Consider the following 16,395-nt stretch of genomic DNA (forward strand, 5'->3'; position numbering starts at 1 on the left):
AATGAGCTGAAAGACACTAAAATGCTCCAAAGAGGAACCACAGATTGTCTGTATGATCAACCTCTTTCACATTACACATAATCATTGGTCCATTGTTCATATAGAAATATTGAACAAACTTTACGGTGTAATTTCTATTAGTTTCAGTCTAATATTTCTTTATTTGTTTCACTATAGTGAGCTGCTACCCAACCGAAGTAGCATTCATCATTATGATACTCCTGAGCTACTTGTACTTGTCCATATGCTTCACACCATGCCTCACCTTGACTGTGTTTGGCCAATTTAGGGTAAATACTGTGTACCGCATATGCGCCAAGTTCAGCAACACTGTAAAACTAATGCCCGAGAGCATTGCTCTTTCCCCGTGCAAGAAAAACAACATTTAGAGGACAAGACGGAGAGTACGACGAGAATATGCAATGCAGGCAATAAACACAGTATGGAGAAAGAGAACCAGGCCACAGAGCAGGAGGAGGTGGAGTGAAGAGCGTGTAGACGGGGGTCAGGACGCTGGATGTGCTTCTCCCACTTTTATTCTAAGTAGTTGGTTCTTTTAGGGCAACTGGTTTTCTTTTTTGTTTGTTACCACGGGTGTGATAGGAATGTAAATACAGCTGTGTTGTATCACCACAGCTAAAACCTTAACCTTAAAGGGATGTGGAGATCTCCATAAAAGCTATAGATTTTATTCAGGAACATGTCGAAATAGAAGGTATAGTGACTTCTGGAACCTTGAAGAATGAAGGATATTCTTTCAGGTGTTTTGCCTGGAGTGTAGTGGAGAATAAGACTAAAACGGTCTTTCTTCGCGCGGTGTGCACGGTTGTATCTGCTTTTCATTGGCAACTGCACAAACGTGAGTAAGCTACAAGTGAAGGGCTCGTCTTACACCTGTAAGAGAAATCAAATGCTATTTTCTTCCTGATTCTCTAAGTTTGGCGAGCCGCATGCATCACCACGGCTAGCCTTGCTAACAGTGACGTCATATGATACAAAGCAGCTATCACCTTGCCCCCGGAGAGCCTATCTACATCCACCACGTCTGACAGGAGCATGAGGAAGCAGCCACATTAGGTGTAATGACTCATAGCCAGCTGTGTTAGCATAGCATACATATCTCTACCTCATCTAGCATCGCACAGCACCGGCAATTACCATCCCTCTTCCTGTGGCAATGACTGGAGGGAGCATGAATATTTCTTTTCTTCTCAGCTCAGTGGCTGACAGAAGTTGTGACCGAAGACTCCCTTCTAGGTACATTGTCTCTGATGTATCCCGCTATATTAAGGCCAAATGACTCATTTGTCACCGAGATCATTTAAAGAGGAAGCTGTCCTTCAGTGAGTCTGGCATTGTTGTGCCCGCAGGGATCGGGTTTCGCGGGGAGTGGAGTGGTACGTGTCACAGAAATGTTACATTTTATATGCGGGTTCAGGAGGACATGAATGTGATTTGAGCTCTTTGAGCATTAACTGCGTTTTCATCTATCTGATCCTCTGGGATTAATGCAGTGACACTTCCATTTACCAAAAAATGTGCAGAAAACACATTACAGCACGTGTTTGTATAAGAGTGTGTAGTCATGGGAGGTGGGCCTACTATGTGCGATGAGGAGGACAGGAGATATCCGCAGACAGACTTGTTTATAAAGTTGTACCTTTTTGCCTGCGTTTGAAAATGTGAGATTTATTTATTTCATTTCATTTCAAACGGCACAATCTAAAAGGATTATAGATAAAAGGGTGAAACTCTCCAGCATGGTCATCAGTGTAAGACGAAATAAAAGCAAACAAGACGGCACATTACACGCTGGAACAAAACACGGTGTAACATAATACAGACATCCTGAAATGGCATGACCAAAATTGAATTAATACTAAAATATTAAAGCCTGCCCTGGTTTCTGCAAATGATTTGTGACCTGCCTTCTAAACGCATTCGCGATGCTTAATGGCGTAATGCAAATGAATGAATAAATGAATGAACAAAAAATACAGTATCTACGCTAAAACCATAAAAGCTGCCCTGCAGTTTTTTTCTCCCGATTTTATTTTTGGATCTCTAAAACAGGATTTTGAATTCGCTCTACCTAATGGCTAATGGGAAGCTCTTTACTCTTGTAAACACTGGCTGTTGAGAGACATGTAACACATCTATTAAACAGCCAGATAACTCCCACCACACACACACACACAGAAATGAAAGAGACAAGATTGTCGGTGTGTTTTGATGTTTTATGTGTGAACTTAAAGGGATAGTTTGGATGTTTTTGATGTGGGGGTTGTACGCGGTACTCATCGATGCGTTGCCTACAGTAGATGGCGGTCAGCTCTCCCCTACCAGACTCTATTGATGAAAACCTTTTAGCTCGCAGAACATGGAAAATCAGAACTAACCAATGAGCCTCTTAATAAAAGATGTTTTGCTGATGCCACAGCAGTACATTGCTTTTGATCCCCTGAAGGCGCTCCTGTCTGTTTCTCCATAATGGGGGGGGTTTGCCGACTATGGATAAGTACTTCATAGAACCCCACTTCAAACAATCTGTACTATCCCTTTAAGAAATAAGGCCAGTGCCTGATTAAACCATTTTTGAGTCTTGGGCAAAAATTGATCTTGTGGCCCCCGTTGAACTCTGGTTCTTCACACTTTCTCTACACTTGTGCGTACACATCATTCTCATTACCGCACTAGGCTTGTGGCAAATTTAAATAGAATTTATTTAGGAATATGCGCCATCAATCAATTTTTAATTAATGTCAATAAAATAGTATTAACTAGATTTTGACCTATGGAGGACGTATGAGATTTCAACATGTTTGGAGCAGCTTAATACCAGCCGAAGATGCAGTGGCTTGTACCCCAGGGTGTGTCGGGACGCATCACTGTTGGGTGTGGATATACTGTAGGTTCAGCAGAAATCACCTTAAGCCATAATTAATTGCTCTTTAGGTATAAATGCTGGAATCGCCTTCTGGCCTTTCCCACTTCTTATTCACCTGCTAAATTCCAAGAAAATGTGCAATTAATCAAATTAACACAGACAAATTAGCAACCTGAGGTCCGGGGCCCCCGCTGGGCAGTAACCCACTTTGAGCGTTTTGTGATCCCGACTTGAATAAGACAAGAAAGAAGAAGGTTATATTCATGTTAGTAGATGAAAACATATTGTATGCATATATTTACATCAAGTGGCGTTAAGAAAAGCGTTAAGCGTGTTCTTATTGTGGTTCAAGTGAACAAGCTTCAATTCTTCAAAGAAAATTCATATATTCTCTCTGCTGTCGTTTCTTGCTATCCTCATTTAATCCATTAGTTTCTATATTTCCCTCAACCCATTCACCTCTCTTCACTTTTGTCTCCACGTTCTCCCTCACACTTCCCCTTTCTTTGTCTCCCTTTCATCTTGTGTTGCCTGCTCTCCTACAACAGTCGGTGTTTCGCAGCTCTCCACTGCTGGGCTGCTTCCTGTTTGGCCTACCGCTGGGTGTAATTAGCCTGATGTGCTATGGTATCTGCACAGCCGAGTCGGATGACGGTTCGGATGACATGGATGCGCTCAAGAGGGAGGGCCTGACTGACGAGGAGGAGGAGGAGGAGGAGGAAGAGGAGGAGGAGAGGCAACGCGCCGCTGAGCTGGAGGGCCCCGAAGAGGGCGAGAACGAGGAAGAGGATGTCGGAGAGAAGGATCCCGAAGAGAAGAAAACCGATTAACACAGGGGGCTCCCGCCGGATAGAGGATGATAGGCCTAGGCAAATGCGGTGACATGAAACTCAAAGACATATCGATGTATTACTATTCTGCTTCTTTGTCTTTCATATCACTTCCCCTCGAAGCCCCTCTAGCACGGACTGTTCTCGCGTCTTCTGTGCTTAAGGCCAGCTGCTCAGTGAAGCCATTGAATCACGTTACAGAAATAAAAGCCTTTTTAACGATGCAGTGTAAACACATAATGTTCAAGAGAAGGGGTGACTGTGAACCAAACAAACTACTTATTTATTACGATTCGACCAACCAGTAGTTTATTCCATGTGATGTTTGACCCTTCCCCCTGTCGTTTTTTAACCACCTATTATATCTTCCTTTTTCACAATTAATTTTTTTCGTTTTGATTCCAGTTTACGATGATATCCTTGAATAGAAGAAAGAAGATAAATCTCATTTTTGTTCGCCTCCTACTCCAGACTCAAAACGATAGATTGACAAGCGTAGAAAGCGAAGGAAGTGCCCAAAAATGAAAATCTGCCATAAATTAATTGTGCTTTTTTTTTTTGTATGTTAATGCCTGGAAATATAAATCTTCTTCTTCTTCTAGGGGTGCTAAGTGCCGAGACAGTCGTGCATTTCAATTTATTTCTCATGCCAGCTACCTGTTAGTGTCCGTTTTTGAGGAGAGTTGATGAAAAAAAGCTTGAATGGTAATATAGAAAATGCACTCTATTTTTTTCAACACGACCAACCTGCTCAAAATTCCTAGCATAGATGGTTTGTACCTGTACAGCAGACAGCCATAACATGCATCAGTAGTTCCTGCAGCTTTTAACAACTCATATTCCTCAGATAGACTTGCTCTGTCTGTTTCCATATTTCAATCTGTCCTCCATCACTGGCTGCTATATTGAATTCAGTAGGCAGGTTGAAGTTTAAATCCCGATGCACTGAGACGTACACTGAGCCTACAAAATATTAAGCCCGTCTTCCTTCTACTTAGTTTCACTGCTTTTTTCAGTTTTAACCCACTATTGTTAGTTTTCTTAAGGCATAGAAATCCATCGCAATCCTATTTTCATACCCTCAAGACTGAAGTGTATGTAATAGCTGAAATCAAGTAGAGGTTATGGCTTCCTCTTGGATTCAAGAGGCCGGACTGTTTTATGAAAAGAGCAAGTGTTCCTCACATCTAATACACCGAGCCTAATAGCAGTTTTATGAAAAATTCTCAGCAGAGTGCACTTTGTTGGTTTCATTGTCTTTAGCATACATTCAATATTTGTGACTAAAGAAAGCAAAAGAACGCTCAACAACGCAAGAGTAATTCTGAGATGGGATTTATAATCAATAGCACATTTTTCAACAACTGTTGTGAGATTCTCATGATTGACTCATAGGATTTAATTATTTTTCCTATACAGGGAATAGCAGAGACAAAAACAACAACCAGGATGGCAGATACAAGTATAATCATGTTGGACCCAATCGCTCAAAAGTTTGACATTTTTGGAAATACACTTATTCACTTTGTTGCCAAAGCATTAGATGAGAAAGATACCACTCGTGTCTGAAGGGAAAATATGAAGCTAGTGCCAGCAGCTGCTTAGCTTAGCACAAAGCCAGGCAATAGGGAGGGGGGGGGGGGGCGCTAGCCTGGTTCTGTCAGAAGATAATAACATCCACCTACAATACAGCTATTGAGCCTCCAAAGCTCCCTAATTAAAAACATTATACCTCCTTTTGTTTAATCTTCTCTTGTTGCCTGGAAACCTCACAGGGAAGACTCCAGGAAGTCACTGCACCCGGCCAGGATGTAGTTTGTCCTGTAACCCCCAAAGTAACAGCGCAAAATGTTGTTTTTACTTGTTCTTGTACAGATTAAACAAACAAAAATATAACTTGTTCATTAGTGAGCTGGTTGCCAAGCTAGCTGTTTCCCCCTGCGTCCAGTCTTTATGCTAAGCTAAGCTATCCAGCAGCTGCCTCTAGTCTACAGACAAAGTCATCTGGTCTCTCTTTGCTTGAGCTTTTAATCACATCTCACGTAGTGACAACTGAACCAACTTCTAAATGGACTTTAAATTATGATTTTTATTATAATTTTCAAATAGTAATGAATGTTTTGAGCTGTTTAAGCCAATATTGTGTAAAAGTAATCCTCACTTCTTACGCCCCACTTGTAACCCTTTTAAAAAAAGTGTAGCTGAGTAATAAGAGCGCTTCTAGATTCGTCATTTCATCCTGCTTTTGTAGCTCAGTAAATCGTGTAACTTGATCAGCTTAGGCTCTTCAACCTAAGCACACCTGTTGTTTTTAATATATAGAGGTTATCTGTAATATTACTGTGAAACTGCACTAAAGGAAACCATGCCCTCGCCTTGCCTTCTGGTCTTTGTAGTTTGCCTACCATTCTCTGCCAAACTTCCTCTTTGGGTTGGAATTGAGATAGCTACACTTTATTACAGGTTTGAAAGATTGAAATAAAGATTGTCCTCTTTTTTTCTCGTCGACTGTTATCTTTTGTCCATCTGATGTACACATCGTCCGCTTGTCTTCCATATAGACATCTATTTCTCCATCTATCTCCAATTATCACACATATTAATGTGTTTTTTTCCCTCTTGACGGTATAATCCTAGGTAGAGGTGTCTACTCAATTATAGCAGATGTAATCACATTTTTGGAGATCTAGGTTTAACCGCGGCTGATTGCCTTGATGTGAAACTCATTTATTTCTTCTCTTTAGGGAATGACGGCGTTCAAAAGCCGAACTTGGAGACGTGACTTTACAGAATGAAAAATCACAATGTCACTGCGTACTTTCTGAAGGCCTGACCCTCACACAGTTTCAGAGAGAGAACAAAAAAAAAAAAAAACATGTTGCTTTTGGAAAATATTTTCCAGCTCTGATAAAGGAGGAGACTTCATTTTTCATTGGATGTCATTTTAGGGATAAATTACCACAAAGGGGGAGATAATATATTACTACATCAGAATCAGTGTCATTGAGTGGTGCTGATGCAAAAAGTAATTCTTCGCTCAATTACCTCGCTATATATTCTGAGAATGAGTTTCATTGCGTAGCAAATGAAGGAGGCCTGCTGTCTCGTTTCTTTCGGAGAACCAACAATCTTGCGCACTAGACAAGGGCAATTACACTTCGGTGCTCGTTCTGACGTCTGTCTCGTGTTGAAATGGCATATTACGACGAGATGCTAATCGTCTCATTCCTGACTCGCACGAGGTGTTTAATAGTGGAGGGTCAAGGCAAAGAAATAGATGGTTAGTGCTTGGAGCCTGTATTTCAGGAGAATTCTCAGTTTAGTTTATGTCACTCAACAATGGCTTATTAGCTTTTGCTCACCATGGAAACCAACCCACACTATTTCTCTGTGAGCCTTTGCAGATCCTGTTAGAAAAGCAGTGTTTTGTTGTTGTTGCATTATGGCTGATGGATGCCTGCAGCTGCTAAAGTCCATCTGTTTGCTGCCACGAATACCTCAATGCCTAATTACACAAACAATGTCGGCAAATTTGCCCTTTTGAGATGTCTCAGTAAATGGTTATTTTGTGTGTGTGTGTGTGTGTGTGTGTGTGTGTGTGTGTGTGCATGTCAGTGTGTGTGCTCTTCATCAGCAGCAGTTGGATAATTTCTCGTAGCCCCGTCAAACTATTTTTGGTGCCGTGACTTCACGTCGACAGTTCAACTGGGTTTAATAGCCGCTTGTCAGTCGATGGATGGTGCTCGTGGCTGTTGTTTTGACCTGACATTTTAGAAAACTTTTTTTCGGCATTGTGTGAAATTGACCGTGTGCGAAGAAGCCCATCAAAGCTGTTACAACTTCTGTATCAAAAATCATCACACACACACACACACACACACACACACAGGAGGATAGTATCTGTCATCTGAAGAGAAGATAAGAACAACACATCAGTCACACGCTTGTGAAAGAGAAATGCGACAATCTACAATAAATATTGATGATTGATTACTTCAATAAGAAAAACAGTAATGGATACAGTTTTTCTCACAATCAGAATTTATATTTTGATGGAGTGTTATGAAAAACTGAACCCTCCATTAGTTGTCATGCTTTTCTTTCTCTCATAGCAAATAGTCATAGAAATAGAGATTAGAACGGACATTCCCATTCAAATCAATATGGCAGGGTGGTCAGAGCGGCGGCAGCCATTTCTATGTGTACCATTGTCATTGCAAAGAATGTATTTGGATCCCCATTAGCTGCTACTAAGCTAGCAGCTACTCTTCCCACGTTCCACAAACAACACATCATATAAAACAAGAAATGTAACAAATACAAAAGTCCCAATAAGAAGAAAAATCCCTCTTACTGGAAAGAAACCGCATAATGGAGACAGATAACGTTCTTAAGTGGAACTTTACTGTTTTCCACACTTGGTCAGCTTCACAAAAACAACACTTCCTTGTTCCTAACTCACATGTGACTGAACTAACCAATCAGAAGCTAGGAGGACTTAGACAGAGGTAGATTCAGCAGATTATTGTCACTGATGAAAATATGTAAATAATGAACTGTGTAAACATTACTCACTATTAAGTAAAACGTTGGGATTGTTTGCTGTGTCTAGTTATGGTTGCTAAACTATGATTGGACAATAACTGTTCGGGTGAGAGGTTTAGTAAATGGTCAATTAGAAATCATAAAATTCAAGATGACAGCAGCTCCATATCTTGGTTTGTGACAAATCTTGATTTCTTTTGCCGGAGCATACAAATGATGCACAGCTCTGCAGAGAATAACAAGTGCATGGCCCATATTATCCCCGTCACCTCTAAATGCACTGTAAGCTTTTCCCAGTTGAGTGTTTCTGCCAAGGAGCTGCTGCCACACAGCTGCTGCCTAATGATGTTGCCCGGTCGTGATCATTTACTGAAGGACCTGTCCCCTCGGGGTCAGGGTGACTTACAGTACCTGAGATGTAACTGTTTGTGGAGGAGGTGACATGGGCCCGAGCGCAGCTGCTGACTCCGTCACTTGCCACCGGCTATTTCCTTCCTCCAACATGATTACTAAAAGAGCTTAAAAATCAGCTTTCACAGTCAAGGTAAACCACAGGTTCATCATTGTGTGTGTGTGTGTGTGTGTGTGTGTGTGTGTGTGTGTGTGTGTGTGTGTCACTGCCTTCATAGCCTGTGTTTAATCTGATCCTGAGTCCTTTCACGCAGATGTCCAGGGATGTTACGTAACTGGCCTGCTGGGTCCAGAGCTTAGGCTACTCTCAAACCCCCTTATAGTGACTGTAGACAGCTGGGTTTTAATGATGCTACAGTAACAACACTTATGTACAATCAAACACTACTTACATACTTATATCGCACACACATTGTTGGCGTGAGGGTCATTTTGCTGCTCAGGCAACACATTGTGGAAACTGGAGAACTTGTGAGAACAGTCTCTGAATCCCTTTAACCCCTGGAAACGAGATATCTCAGGAAATACTTCTGGGGCATGAGGAGCTGAGCTCTATATTCTGTGAATAAAGTGGGATTTATTTAAGTTAAGAGCTTTTGCACAATAATCCTTTAAGGGCATGTCTAGAACATTTTGATCGGGTGGGGTCACAAGCTCAAAGGAGAGGGCCGTGTGTTTATATAGACGATATCATATATACGTACCGGTGTTCATAAATCATTTTTACATCACTTTTAAGATAGGCTTGTTGTGGATATGATTTCAATTTATTGGTGGTGTTAATAAATGAATGTACTGCTCTAATAAACTAAATAACTAAACTAAATGGTATATGTGACTTCTGTTTTAGTTGAATTAGTGTTTGGACCCAGACTGGTGTGTTCAATTATTCAGAGCCCGTTTAGAGTTGGATGATGTTCTGTTATCCTTTGAACTCCGACTGTAGCTTTTAGGCGTCAGTCTTCTTCTCTTGTTTGTACATGATTAGTTCTGGTTTGATTCTGTGCTAAACATACACATAACACACGCGACCAAATATTCACAAACAGATTCAATACAATGTGGAACGTGGACAGACTTATAATCATAACAAGAAATACCTCAACTTTGTTATTACACTGTGTACACAGAGGATTAAAAGATAGAGGATTTTAGAAATTGTTTGTCATTTTGTGACATGTGGACATTTGTTGTCTTTCAGACAGCTTGATATGAAGTCTCTGCATACTAAATATGTAGCTACAGCCTGCAGACGGGTTGTTTAGCTTTCCTTTTCGACTGTCCAGAGGTGGTGCTTTTACAGGGGTTTGTGTGCTGGACTATTCCCTAGCCGGGAGCACTAACTTCCTGAAGTATTGTAATACAAATGACAATTTGTTGTCTTTACTTACCCACGTGTTTTTGTACAGGTTAAACCAAATATAACGTGTTAATCAGTGAGCTTTAGAGGTGCTGGTAAGCGGAGCCAAGTTCACTGTTTCCTTCTGTTTCCAGTCTTTACACAAAGCTAAGCTAGGCTAATTGTCTCCTGGCTCCAGTTTCCGATGTAATAGGCAGAGTATGTTATTAATCTCTTCAACTCGCTCTTGGCAAGGAAGCGAATGAGTTTATTTCTCAAATTGTCAAACTATTCCTTTCACACCTCTAATTGGACCTCTGAAAAAGGTTGAAAGAATAAATATAGTGGCTGCACGCGTGATTAATTAATTAGTACAAATTAGAGAACTTTACAGTGACAAGTACAGTGAAGACTTTATTTTGAGGCACTTAATTGTATGTTGATCAAACAGCCTCCAGGGAGGGACAATCCCTTCTGCACACGGCCCTGAATCCCACTGGAGAAAGATAAGGCATTTAAAACGTACCCGATTGCCTTTGAGGGTCCATGTGAACAATGACCAGTAGAGTAGAGACAACCACTCTTTGGAACAGTGGTGCAAAGTGCTGTTTGTGTTCATTACTGAGCCCATGTTAGCATCCAACACTCACAGAGGAAGAACAGTGCAGCGCCTGCAGAGAGTAATAACATCTTAGTGCTCCTTTGGCCACATTTGACTCAGGCCAGTGGTTAACTTTGCAATCTAACAGGAAATGTTTTCTTTCCAGCTCCCTCTGATAGCTTTTTAATTGCTTTCAGTGACACTGTCACCTCACTCCCACAACAGCCTGGAGACTATGTTGTGTTTGCTATAGCAAGGGAGCTCAGTAATGTAATCATGAAATAATCATAATTAGGAAAACATCATTGTGAGAAGTTATTTGGTTTAAAATTACCCAGAGGTTCAAATGAATATCTTAAAATACATTCTTGTTGATAGTAAATGGCTCAGGAACATATTTAATAACAAGCGATAATGAGGCTTCAGGACTCTTTTGTAGGGCCCAAGTCTAAGTGACTCCTCTGGGCTTTCTGTTAAAACTTCTGAAAGAAACCTTGTAATAAGGTTGTAATAACACACCGGCTTTGTTTCTGCTTGTTGCACTTATTGTCATTGAAAAGTGTCTTTATTATGTGTTCATTGTGGGCAAAATATTAGAAGGACAACTGAAGGAATACATTTAAAAATGCGTGTTTGTGGGCGACACAGCTTCACTCAAGAACAAAAGAAGAGAATCTAAAAAGGATTTTGGAAATTTCAATAAAATTAATAAGACATTCACTGGGAAAGCATGTAATTTTCCTGTTTTCAACACCAGCTGCCACTACAAACAAGACACATAATAGTGGCATCCTGAAGTGATCTGTGATCAGTGATGCTAATGAGTTTTTAGGACTTGATGTCATGTTCTTGGTTTTCTGTTTCCTGTTTTATTTTTGAAATATTCACTTCCCCTTGTGTCATGTCTCGTTTACTTTCTGTCTTTGTGTTTTTCCTTCTGTGTCCATTCACCCTGCCCTTGTGTCTTTGCTCCCCCCCCAGCTGTGTCTCGTTCTTGTGATTAGTGTCTGTGTGTATATATACCTGTCTGTCCCAGTGTTCATTGTCTGTTCGTCATCCCTTGTTCGTCGATGTTCCCGGATGTGTTTTGTTCTACGGCCTCCTCGTGTCCCCCTCGTGTCCCCCTCGTGTCCCCCTCGTGTCCCCCTTGTGTCCCCCTCGTGTTCCCCTCGTGTTCCCCTAGTGTTCCCCTATTTACCTCCACCAAGTAGGTTATGTTTTCTGTTAAGTTTGTTGGTCTATGTGTTTGCTGTCAGCAGGATTACAGAAAAAACTACTGGCCCGAATTTCCAGGACTTGGAAGGGTGTAGCGCAGGCCAAGGAAGAACTCATTACGTTTTGGAGCGGATCTGCACCACAGGGCAGAAGCATGCATTAATTTTCACTTATGAAAACAGCCTTGACACAGGTCTGCGCTCTCGGAGGGCCCTTCGGGTTTTGAATGTGATACAGCAGCTAATGATCCAAATAAACAAACAAAAGCGTGCAAAGTTTAAATAGTCAAATCTGTAACGATGCAAACAAAAGTAAAAACTCAGACTGAACTTCCTCAAAACTGCTGCAAAATAAAGTGAATACTAGAATAAAAACAACCCCCACAATGTCATTGTCAAGCAGTATTGCTTTTAAGGCAGTGACATGTGCTCTCTATGGGGACACGAGCAGCCTGGATGAGTAGTGCAGAAGTTGTCAACCATCCAGATAAATCTTCTCAGAGCTCCACGCTGCCTTAGACCACCCAGGAGGATCTGGCCCGGAGGTTTGTCAAGGACAGCCAGAGGCAGATTCAGAACTGGCCCTCAGCCCTGTTTTTCCCAAAGTGGGTTGTCTTCTGTGGCTTCAATTCTATGTGTCTCTCTCTCTCTGTGTGTGATGTGCGTGCCCGTGTGGTGTAGCTGCAAGTAGGGCAGAGATTGTCTGTCATGCGTTTCCGCCTATCTGGACTCGGTTTAAACAGAGCGGAAAGTAAAAGCGCTGCTCAGAGTGGGCTGTGCAGTGTGCAACTCTTGCAAACGATGACAGAAGGGGAAAAGATGGGGAGGCGCACCTGGAGTTAATGAAAAAAATGTAACGTTCATACGCAACATGAAGGGTCCTGCAGGATCACAGCCTGCCACAGCCACTTAGAGGCTACATTTGTCATGAGCAAAGAACGTGGAGCAGGCAGGCAGCGTTGGCTGTTAAGAGAGTCCTTCGCTGCACCAGTTTGTATCCATCAGCTTGTCCTGACAGCGGCATGAAAGAGAAACAGATGCCAACTTGTAAAAAATAAATAAAGTGCACATGTGATATCAATAGGCATCAAATGTAGGGACGGTGTGCAATCTGCTTTCTTACCAAGGGTTTCTTTCCAAAATGTGAAATACTTCAGAATCAGTTGTCACTTTTTGTTACTTTATCTCCTTGCATTATCTCATAACTCCACAGTAAGCACATTTCTTTTAATAGCAGTAATCATAGCCTATTGCTGGAGCAGGTTTTCATATGGTGGCTGCTATAACTCACTTGGTATTTTACAGATCAATAAAGCATCACTTTTACATCTCTAACAACTTATGTGTTCTTTTTATCTGCTTTATACTGATGTTTTATTCATCTCTCAGACAAAGACGATATAAAATGCATAGTCTGTCACTGCTTAGCTGCACATCTCTGTGTTATGTGGAATAAAGCATAATAAAATTAAGATGACAATCTTCCAAAAATGATGAATGCTTATGCTCTGGCTCCATTGCTTTGTCCATTTATCTTTCTTTGTAAATTACACATTTTTCTGCTTTGATATTCTCACCCCTCTCCATCAAATGCAACTAGAGGACACAGGGTCTATTTATACTAGTTTTCTTTTCCCCTCATTGTATTTGGTTTGAGCTTTACTAGCCAGCTACTGCTGATAAAGATCAGCCGGCTGGATTCTTTGGCCCATTCTAGCACAACAGTATGCGGTCCACCATGAAAACGGTCGTAGATTAACGACTCAAAATTTGCAGTCATTTTTTAAAACATTTTAATCTTTGATTTTCACAGAAGTGGGAAAAAAAAGCTTTTGAAGACGAAAAGCTGCTTTTGCTATGCAGCTGTGCTCCGTCATTGCCGACTGAAATGACAAACGTAGCTCGCATATTTTATCAGCTGTAATGCTAAAACTCAAACTCAAAACTCAAAATTAATGGACAGAGCCCTTGAGGCGTCATTGAGAGAGAGAAAAAACTCATTTTAAAGCACATTTGATCTTCACAGAACACAAGTACCAATGTTTCTTCAAACCCCCGGATTATTCGGTGACGTGAACATAATTAGATTAAATCAAATGTATGCATCTAACACGTTAAACGACTAAATTATAGAACAAAGTGACAGATGCTAAACTCAACATACGTTGGTTGCTGAACTGTGATTGGACAGTCACTGTTTGGAGTTGGAGTCTGGTTAGATTTTTAACCAGGTTTGTTCAAATGTATAAATATATTCGCTATGTTTTATTGTGTGATGTATTCAGTGTGGAGGGAAAATGGAAGGGTACAGAGAAAACCTATAACTACAAATATGATTTATGACTTCCTAAAAGGAATGTGGCACAAACAAAATTGACCATTTCCACGGTCTGTGCCGGTATCAGAGAGCACCTTAACTTCTTTATACACATGGGAACAACCAACCTGAGCAACTGAGACTTCTGACTCCTGTTTTTTAAATACTTACTATCCCCTGTGACTGACACACACACACACACACACACACACACACACACACACACACACACACACACACACACACACACACACACACACACACACACGTGGAAACAAGCTTGTCTTCTTATCATGAACTGTATTTAAATGACTCCAAACCCACTCGTGATGAACATGTGCAGATAGAAACATGTGCACACATACAAACCAGCTCTTCCTCTCCATTTCAATTGAATTCTCTCTTTTGCTTCCGTCTGATATCAGAATGAATATGAAAAGTTGCTGTTCTTTGCCTATTAGCATGCAGGAGAGACACCATTTGGTTTTGCATGTGAATAAACAGTTATTAGAATTACAGTCAGAATCTCGAGAGGATCAGAGATTAAACGGTTACACTTTCTGATTTCATTTTAAATAGCAGACATTTGAATAACCCAGTGTTTATTTTAACCTCATGACAGTAGGAAGGCAGCTTGGTGACAGACTGAACAGTGACAACTTTAAACTGGACGATCCGGGTTCAACGTTGTTGGCAAGTATCAGCCCTGCTGCTGAAGCCTCATGTCAGAGCAAAACACCATGACATAAGAAAATAAGACAAGATGTATTATTAATTGATTCATTTGATTTGGGATTTGTTCATTATTCAAGACAACAGAAATATTTTTAGCTTTACTTTTAAAAAGAAATGGAAATATGTATAGTTTTGCATAGTGTGTGTGTGTGTGTACCCTGTGTTAGATTATTTAATTTGATTAAGACGTTTTTTCTTCTTCTGAGAAATACATTTTCATTCTCATCACAATCATATCGTGAACCCAGTCTCAAGGATTGTATCAAATCGTGAGTTTATCATTACATCCCTAATATTTTGAACAGAAGTTTAGTAAGATTCTGAGTTCATGTTGAGTGATGTGGAAATTTTCAAATTGTCTTTGCACAACTCCCGAGCTGAGAAAGTGCTTGTCATAACTCAGATGACAAAGGCGAACAGATAGTGAAGCTGTTGTCTGGTTTTTAGACGTCGTCCTGTCAAAAACGGAGGAAATGTTGTTGATGGAAAGACTCGAAGCAGCCGCCCTGGTAAACTCCCCGGCTCTTCGTCAAACATGAAGTCCCCTCCAATATGTCTGCTGCTCTGAATTTTGAAATTCGCTTTTGTTTGGCTCTGAGGGATGAACACGATGATGACTGCTTTCCCCGATGTCAAATACTAGAGTGTCTGTGCTGTGGTCTCGGCCTGTGATAATGACGTGTTGTTGTCTTGGCTAACAAGCGCTCTCTAACCGCCGACTCTCTCACTGAAATCCTTAACAGCCCATGATCAGGAGGCCTACGTGTTAGCTTGTTACTTGAATAATGAATCATTGTAAACATCCTGCCATAACACTTCTGTGATCATAGCAGGATACCATAGTCTCCCTTTAGTCTCGGTTCATATCTCACAAACACACTCATACTGGGGAGATTGCTATAGAGTGACTTCTGTCTCCACCTCACTAATGTCGGATAGTGGGCCTCAGCAGGAATTTTATTGGCAGCGCTGCACATACCGCGGCATTATTCACTGGACCAAATGAATCTATGAGCCGTGAAATCATTCAAGGGGTGTAATGATAGGCTATCAAAGGTCTGTTCTAACTTTTGAAGCAATAAAACACACTGATAGAGTTAACACTGTGAGTATGCTGACACTTTGGAATGTGAAAAGCTGCAATAGCAGAGTTGGGACCCTGCAGTGGGCACTTTTATACAAACACAAAAGCAACAATGATGCACATGCTCAGTCAGCAATGAATAGCAAATAACATATTTAATTTTATATTCATAAATGGCTTTTCAGCTTTCTATATATATTTGGCACAATAGTGGCATAGAAGCAGCAACAGGGAAAGTGTTCACAATGAAATGATGTATTTTAAATAATTTTAATTCACAGATTATTACCAGTACGTTGCAGCAACTCATTATAAAAATAAGCAGCTTTGGAAGCTTTTGGGGTTGAGAGATATTGCAGATATCTCGGATAGCGAGGTGGTAGAAATTAATCAAAATCAATTCATGGAGGTACTGATGAACTGAAACTTTAC

The 16,395-nt window shown here is 40.8% G+C and overlaps 1 protein-coding gene across 1 annotated transcript in view; it reads left to right on the plus strand.

Annotated features, from left to right (window-relative positions):
- tmx3b (thioredoxin related transmembrane protein 3b) overlaps nucleotides 1-6,217 on the plus strand; it is a 31,872-nt gene extending 25,655 nt beyond the window's left edge. Inside the window, exon 16 of the mRNA XM_029457728.1 lies at nucleotides 3,436-6,217. Within this exon, the coding sequence (XP_029313588.1) occupies nucleotides 3,436-3,717 (282 nt within the window). The 3' untranslated portion in view covers nucleotides 3,718-6,217. The remainder of the gene's footprint in view (nucleotides 1-3,435) is intronic.
- Nucleotides 6,218-16,395: the final 10,178 nt, after the last annotated feature.

Source organism: Cottoperca gobio, chromosome 20 (assembly GCF_900634415.1).
Source record: "Cottoperca gobio chromosome 20, fCotGob3.1, whole genome shotgun sequence".
NCBI classification, from domain to species: domain Eukaryota; kingdom Metazoa; phylum Chordata; class Actinopteri; order Perciformes; family Bovichtidae; genus Cottoperca; species Cottoperca gobio.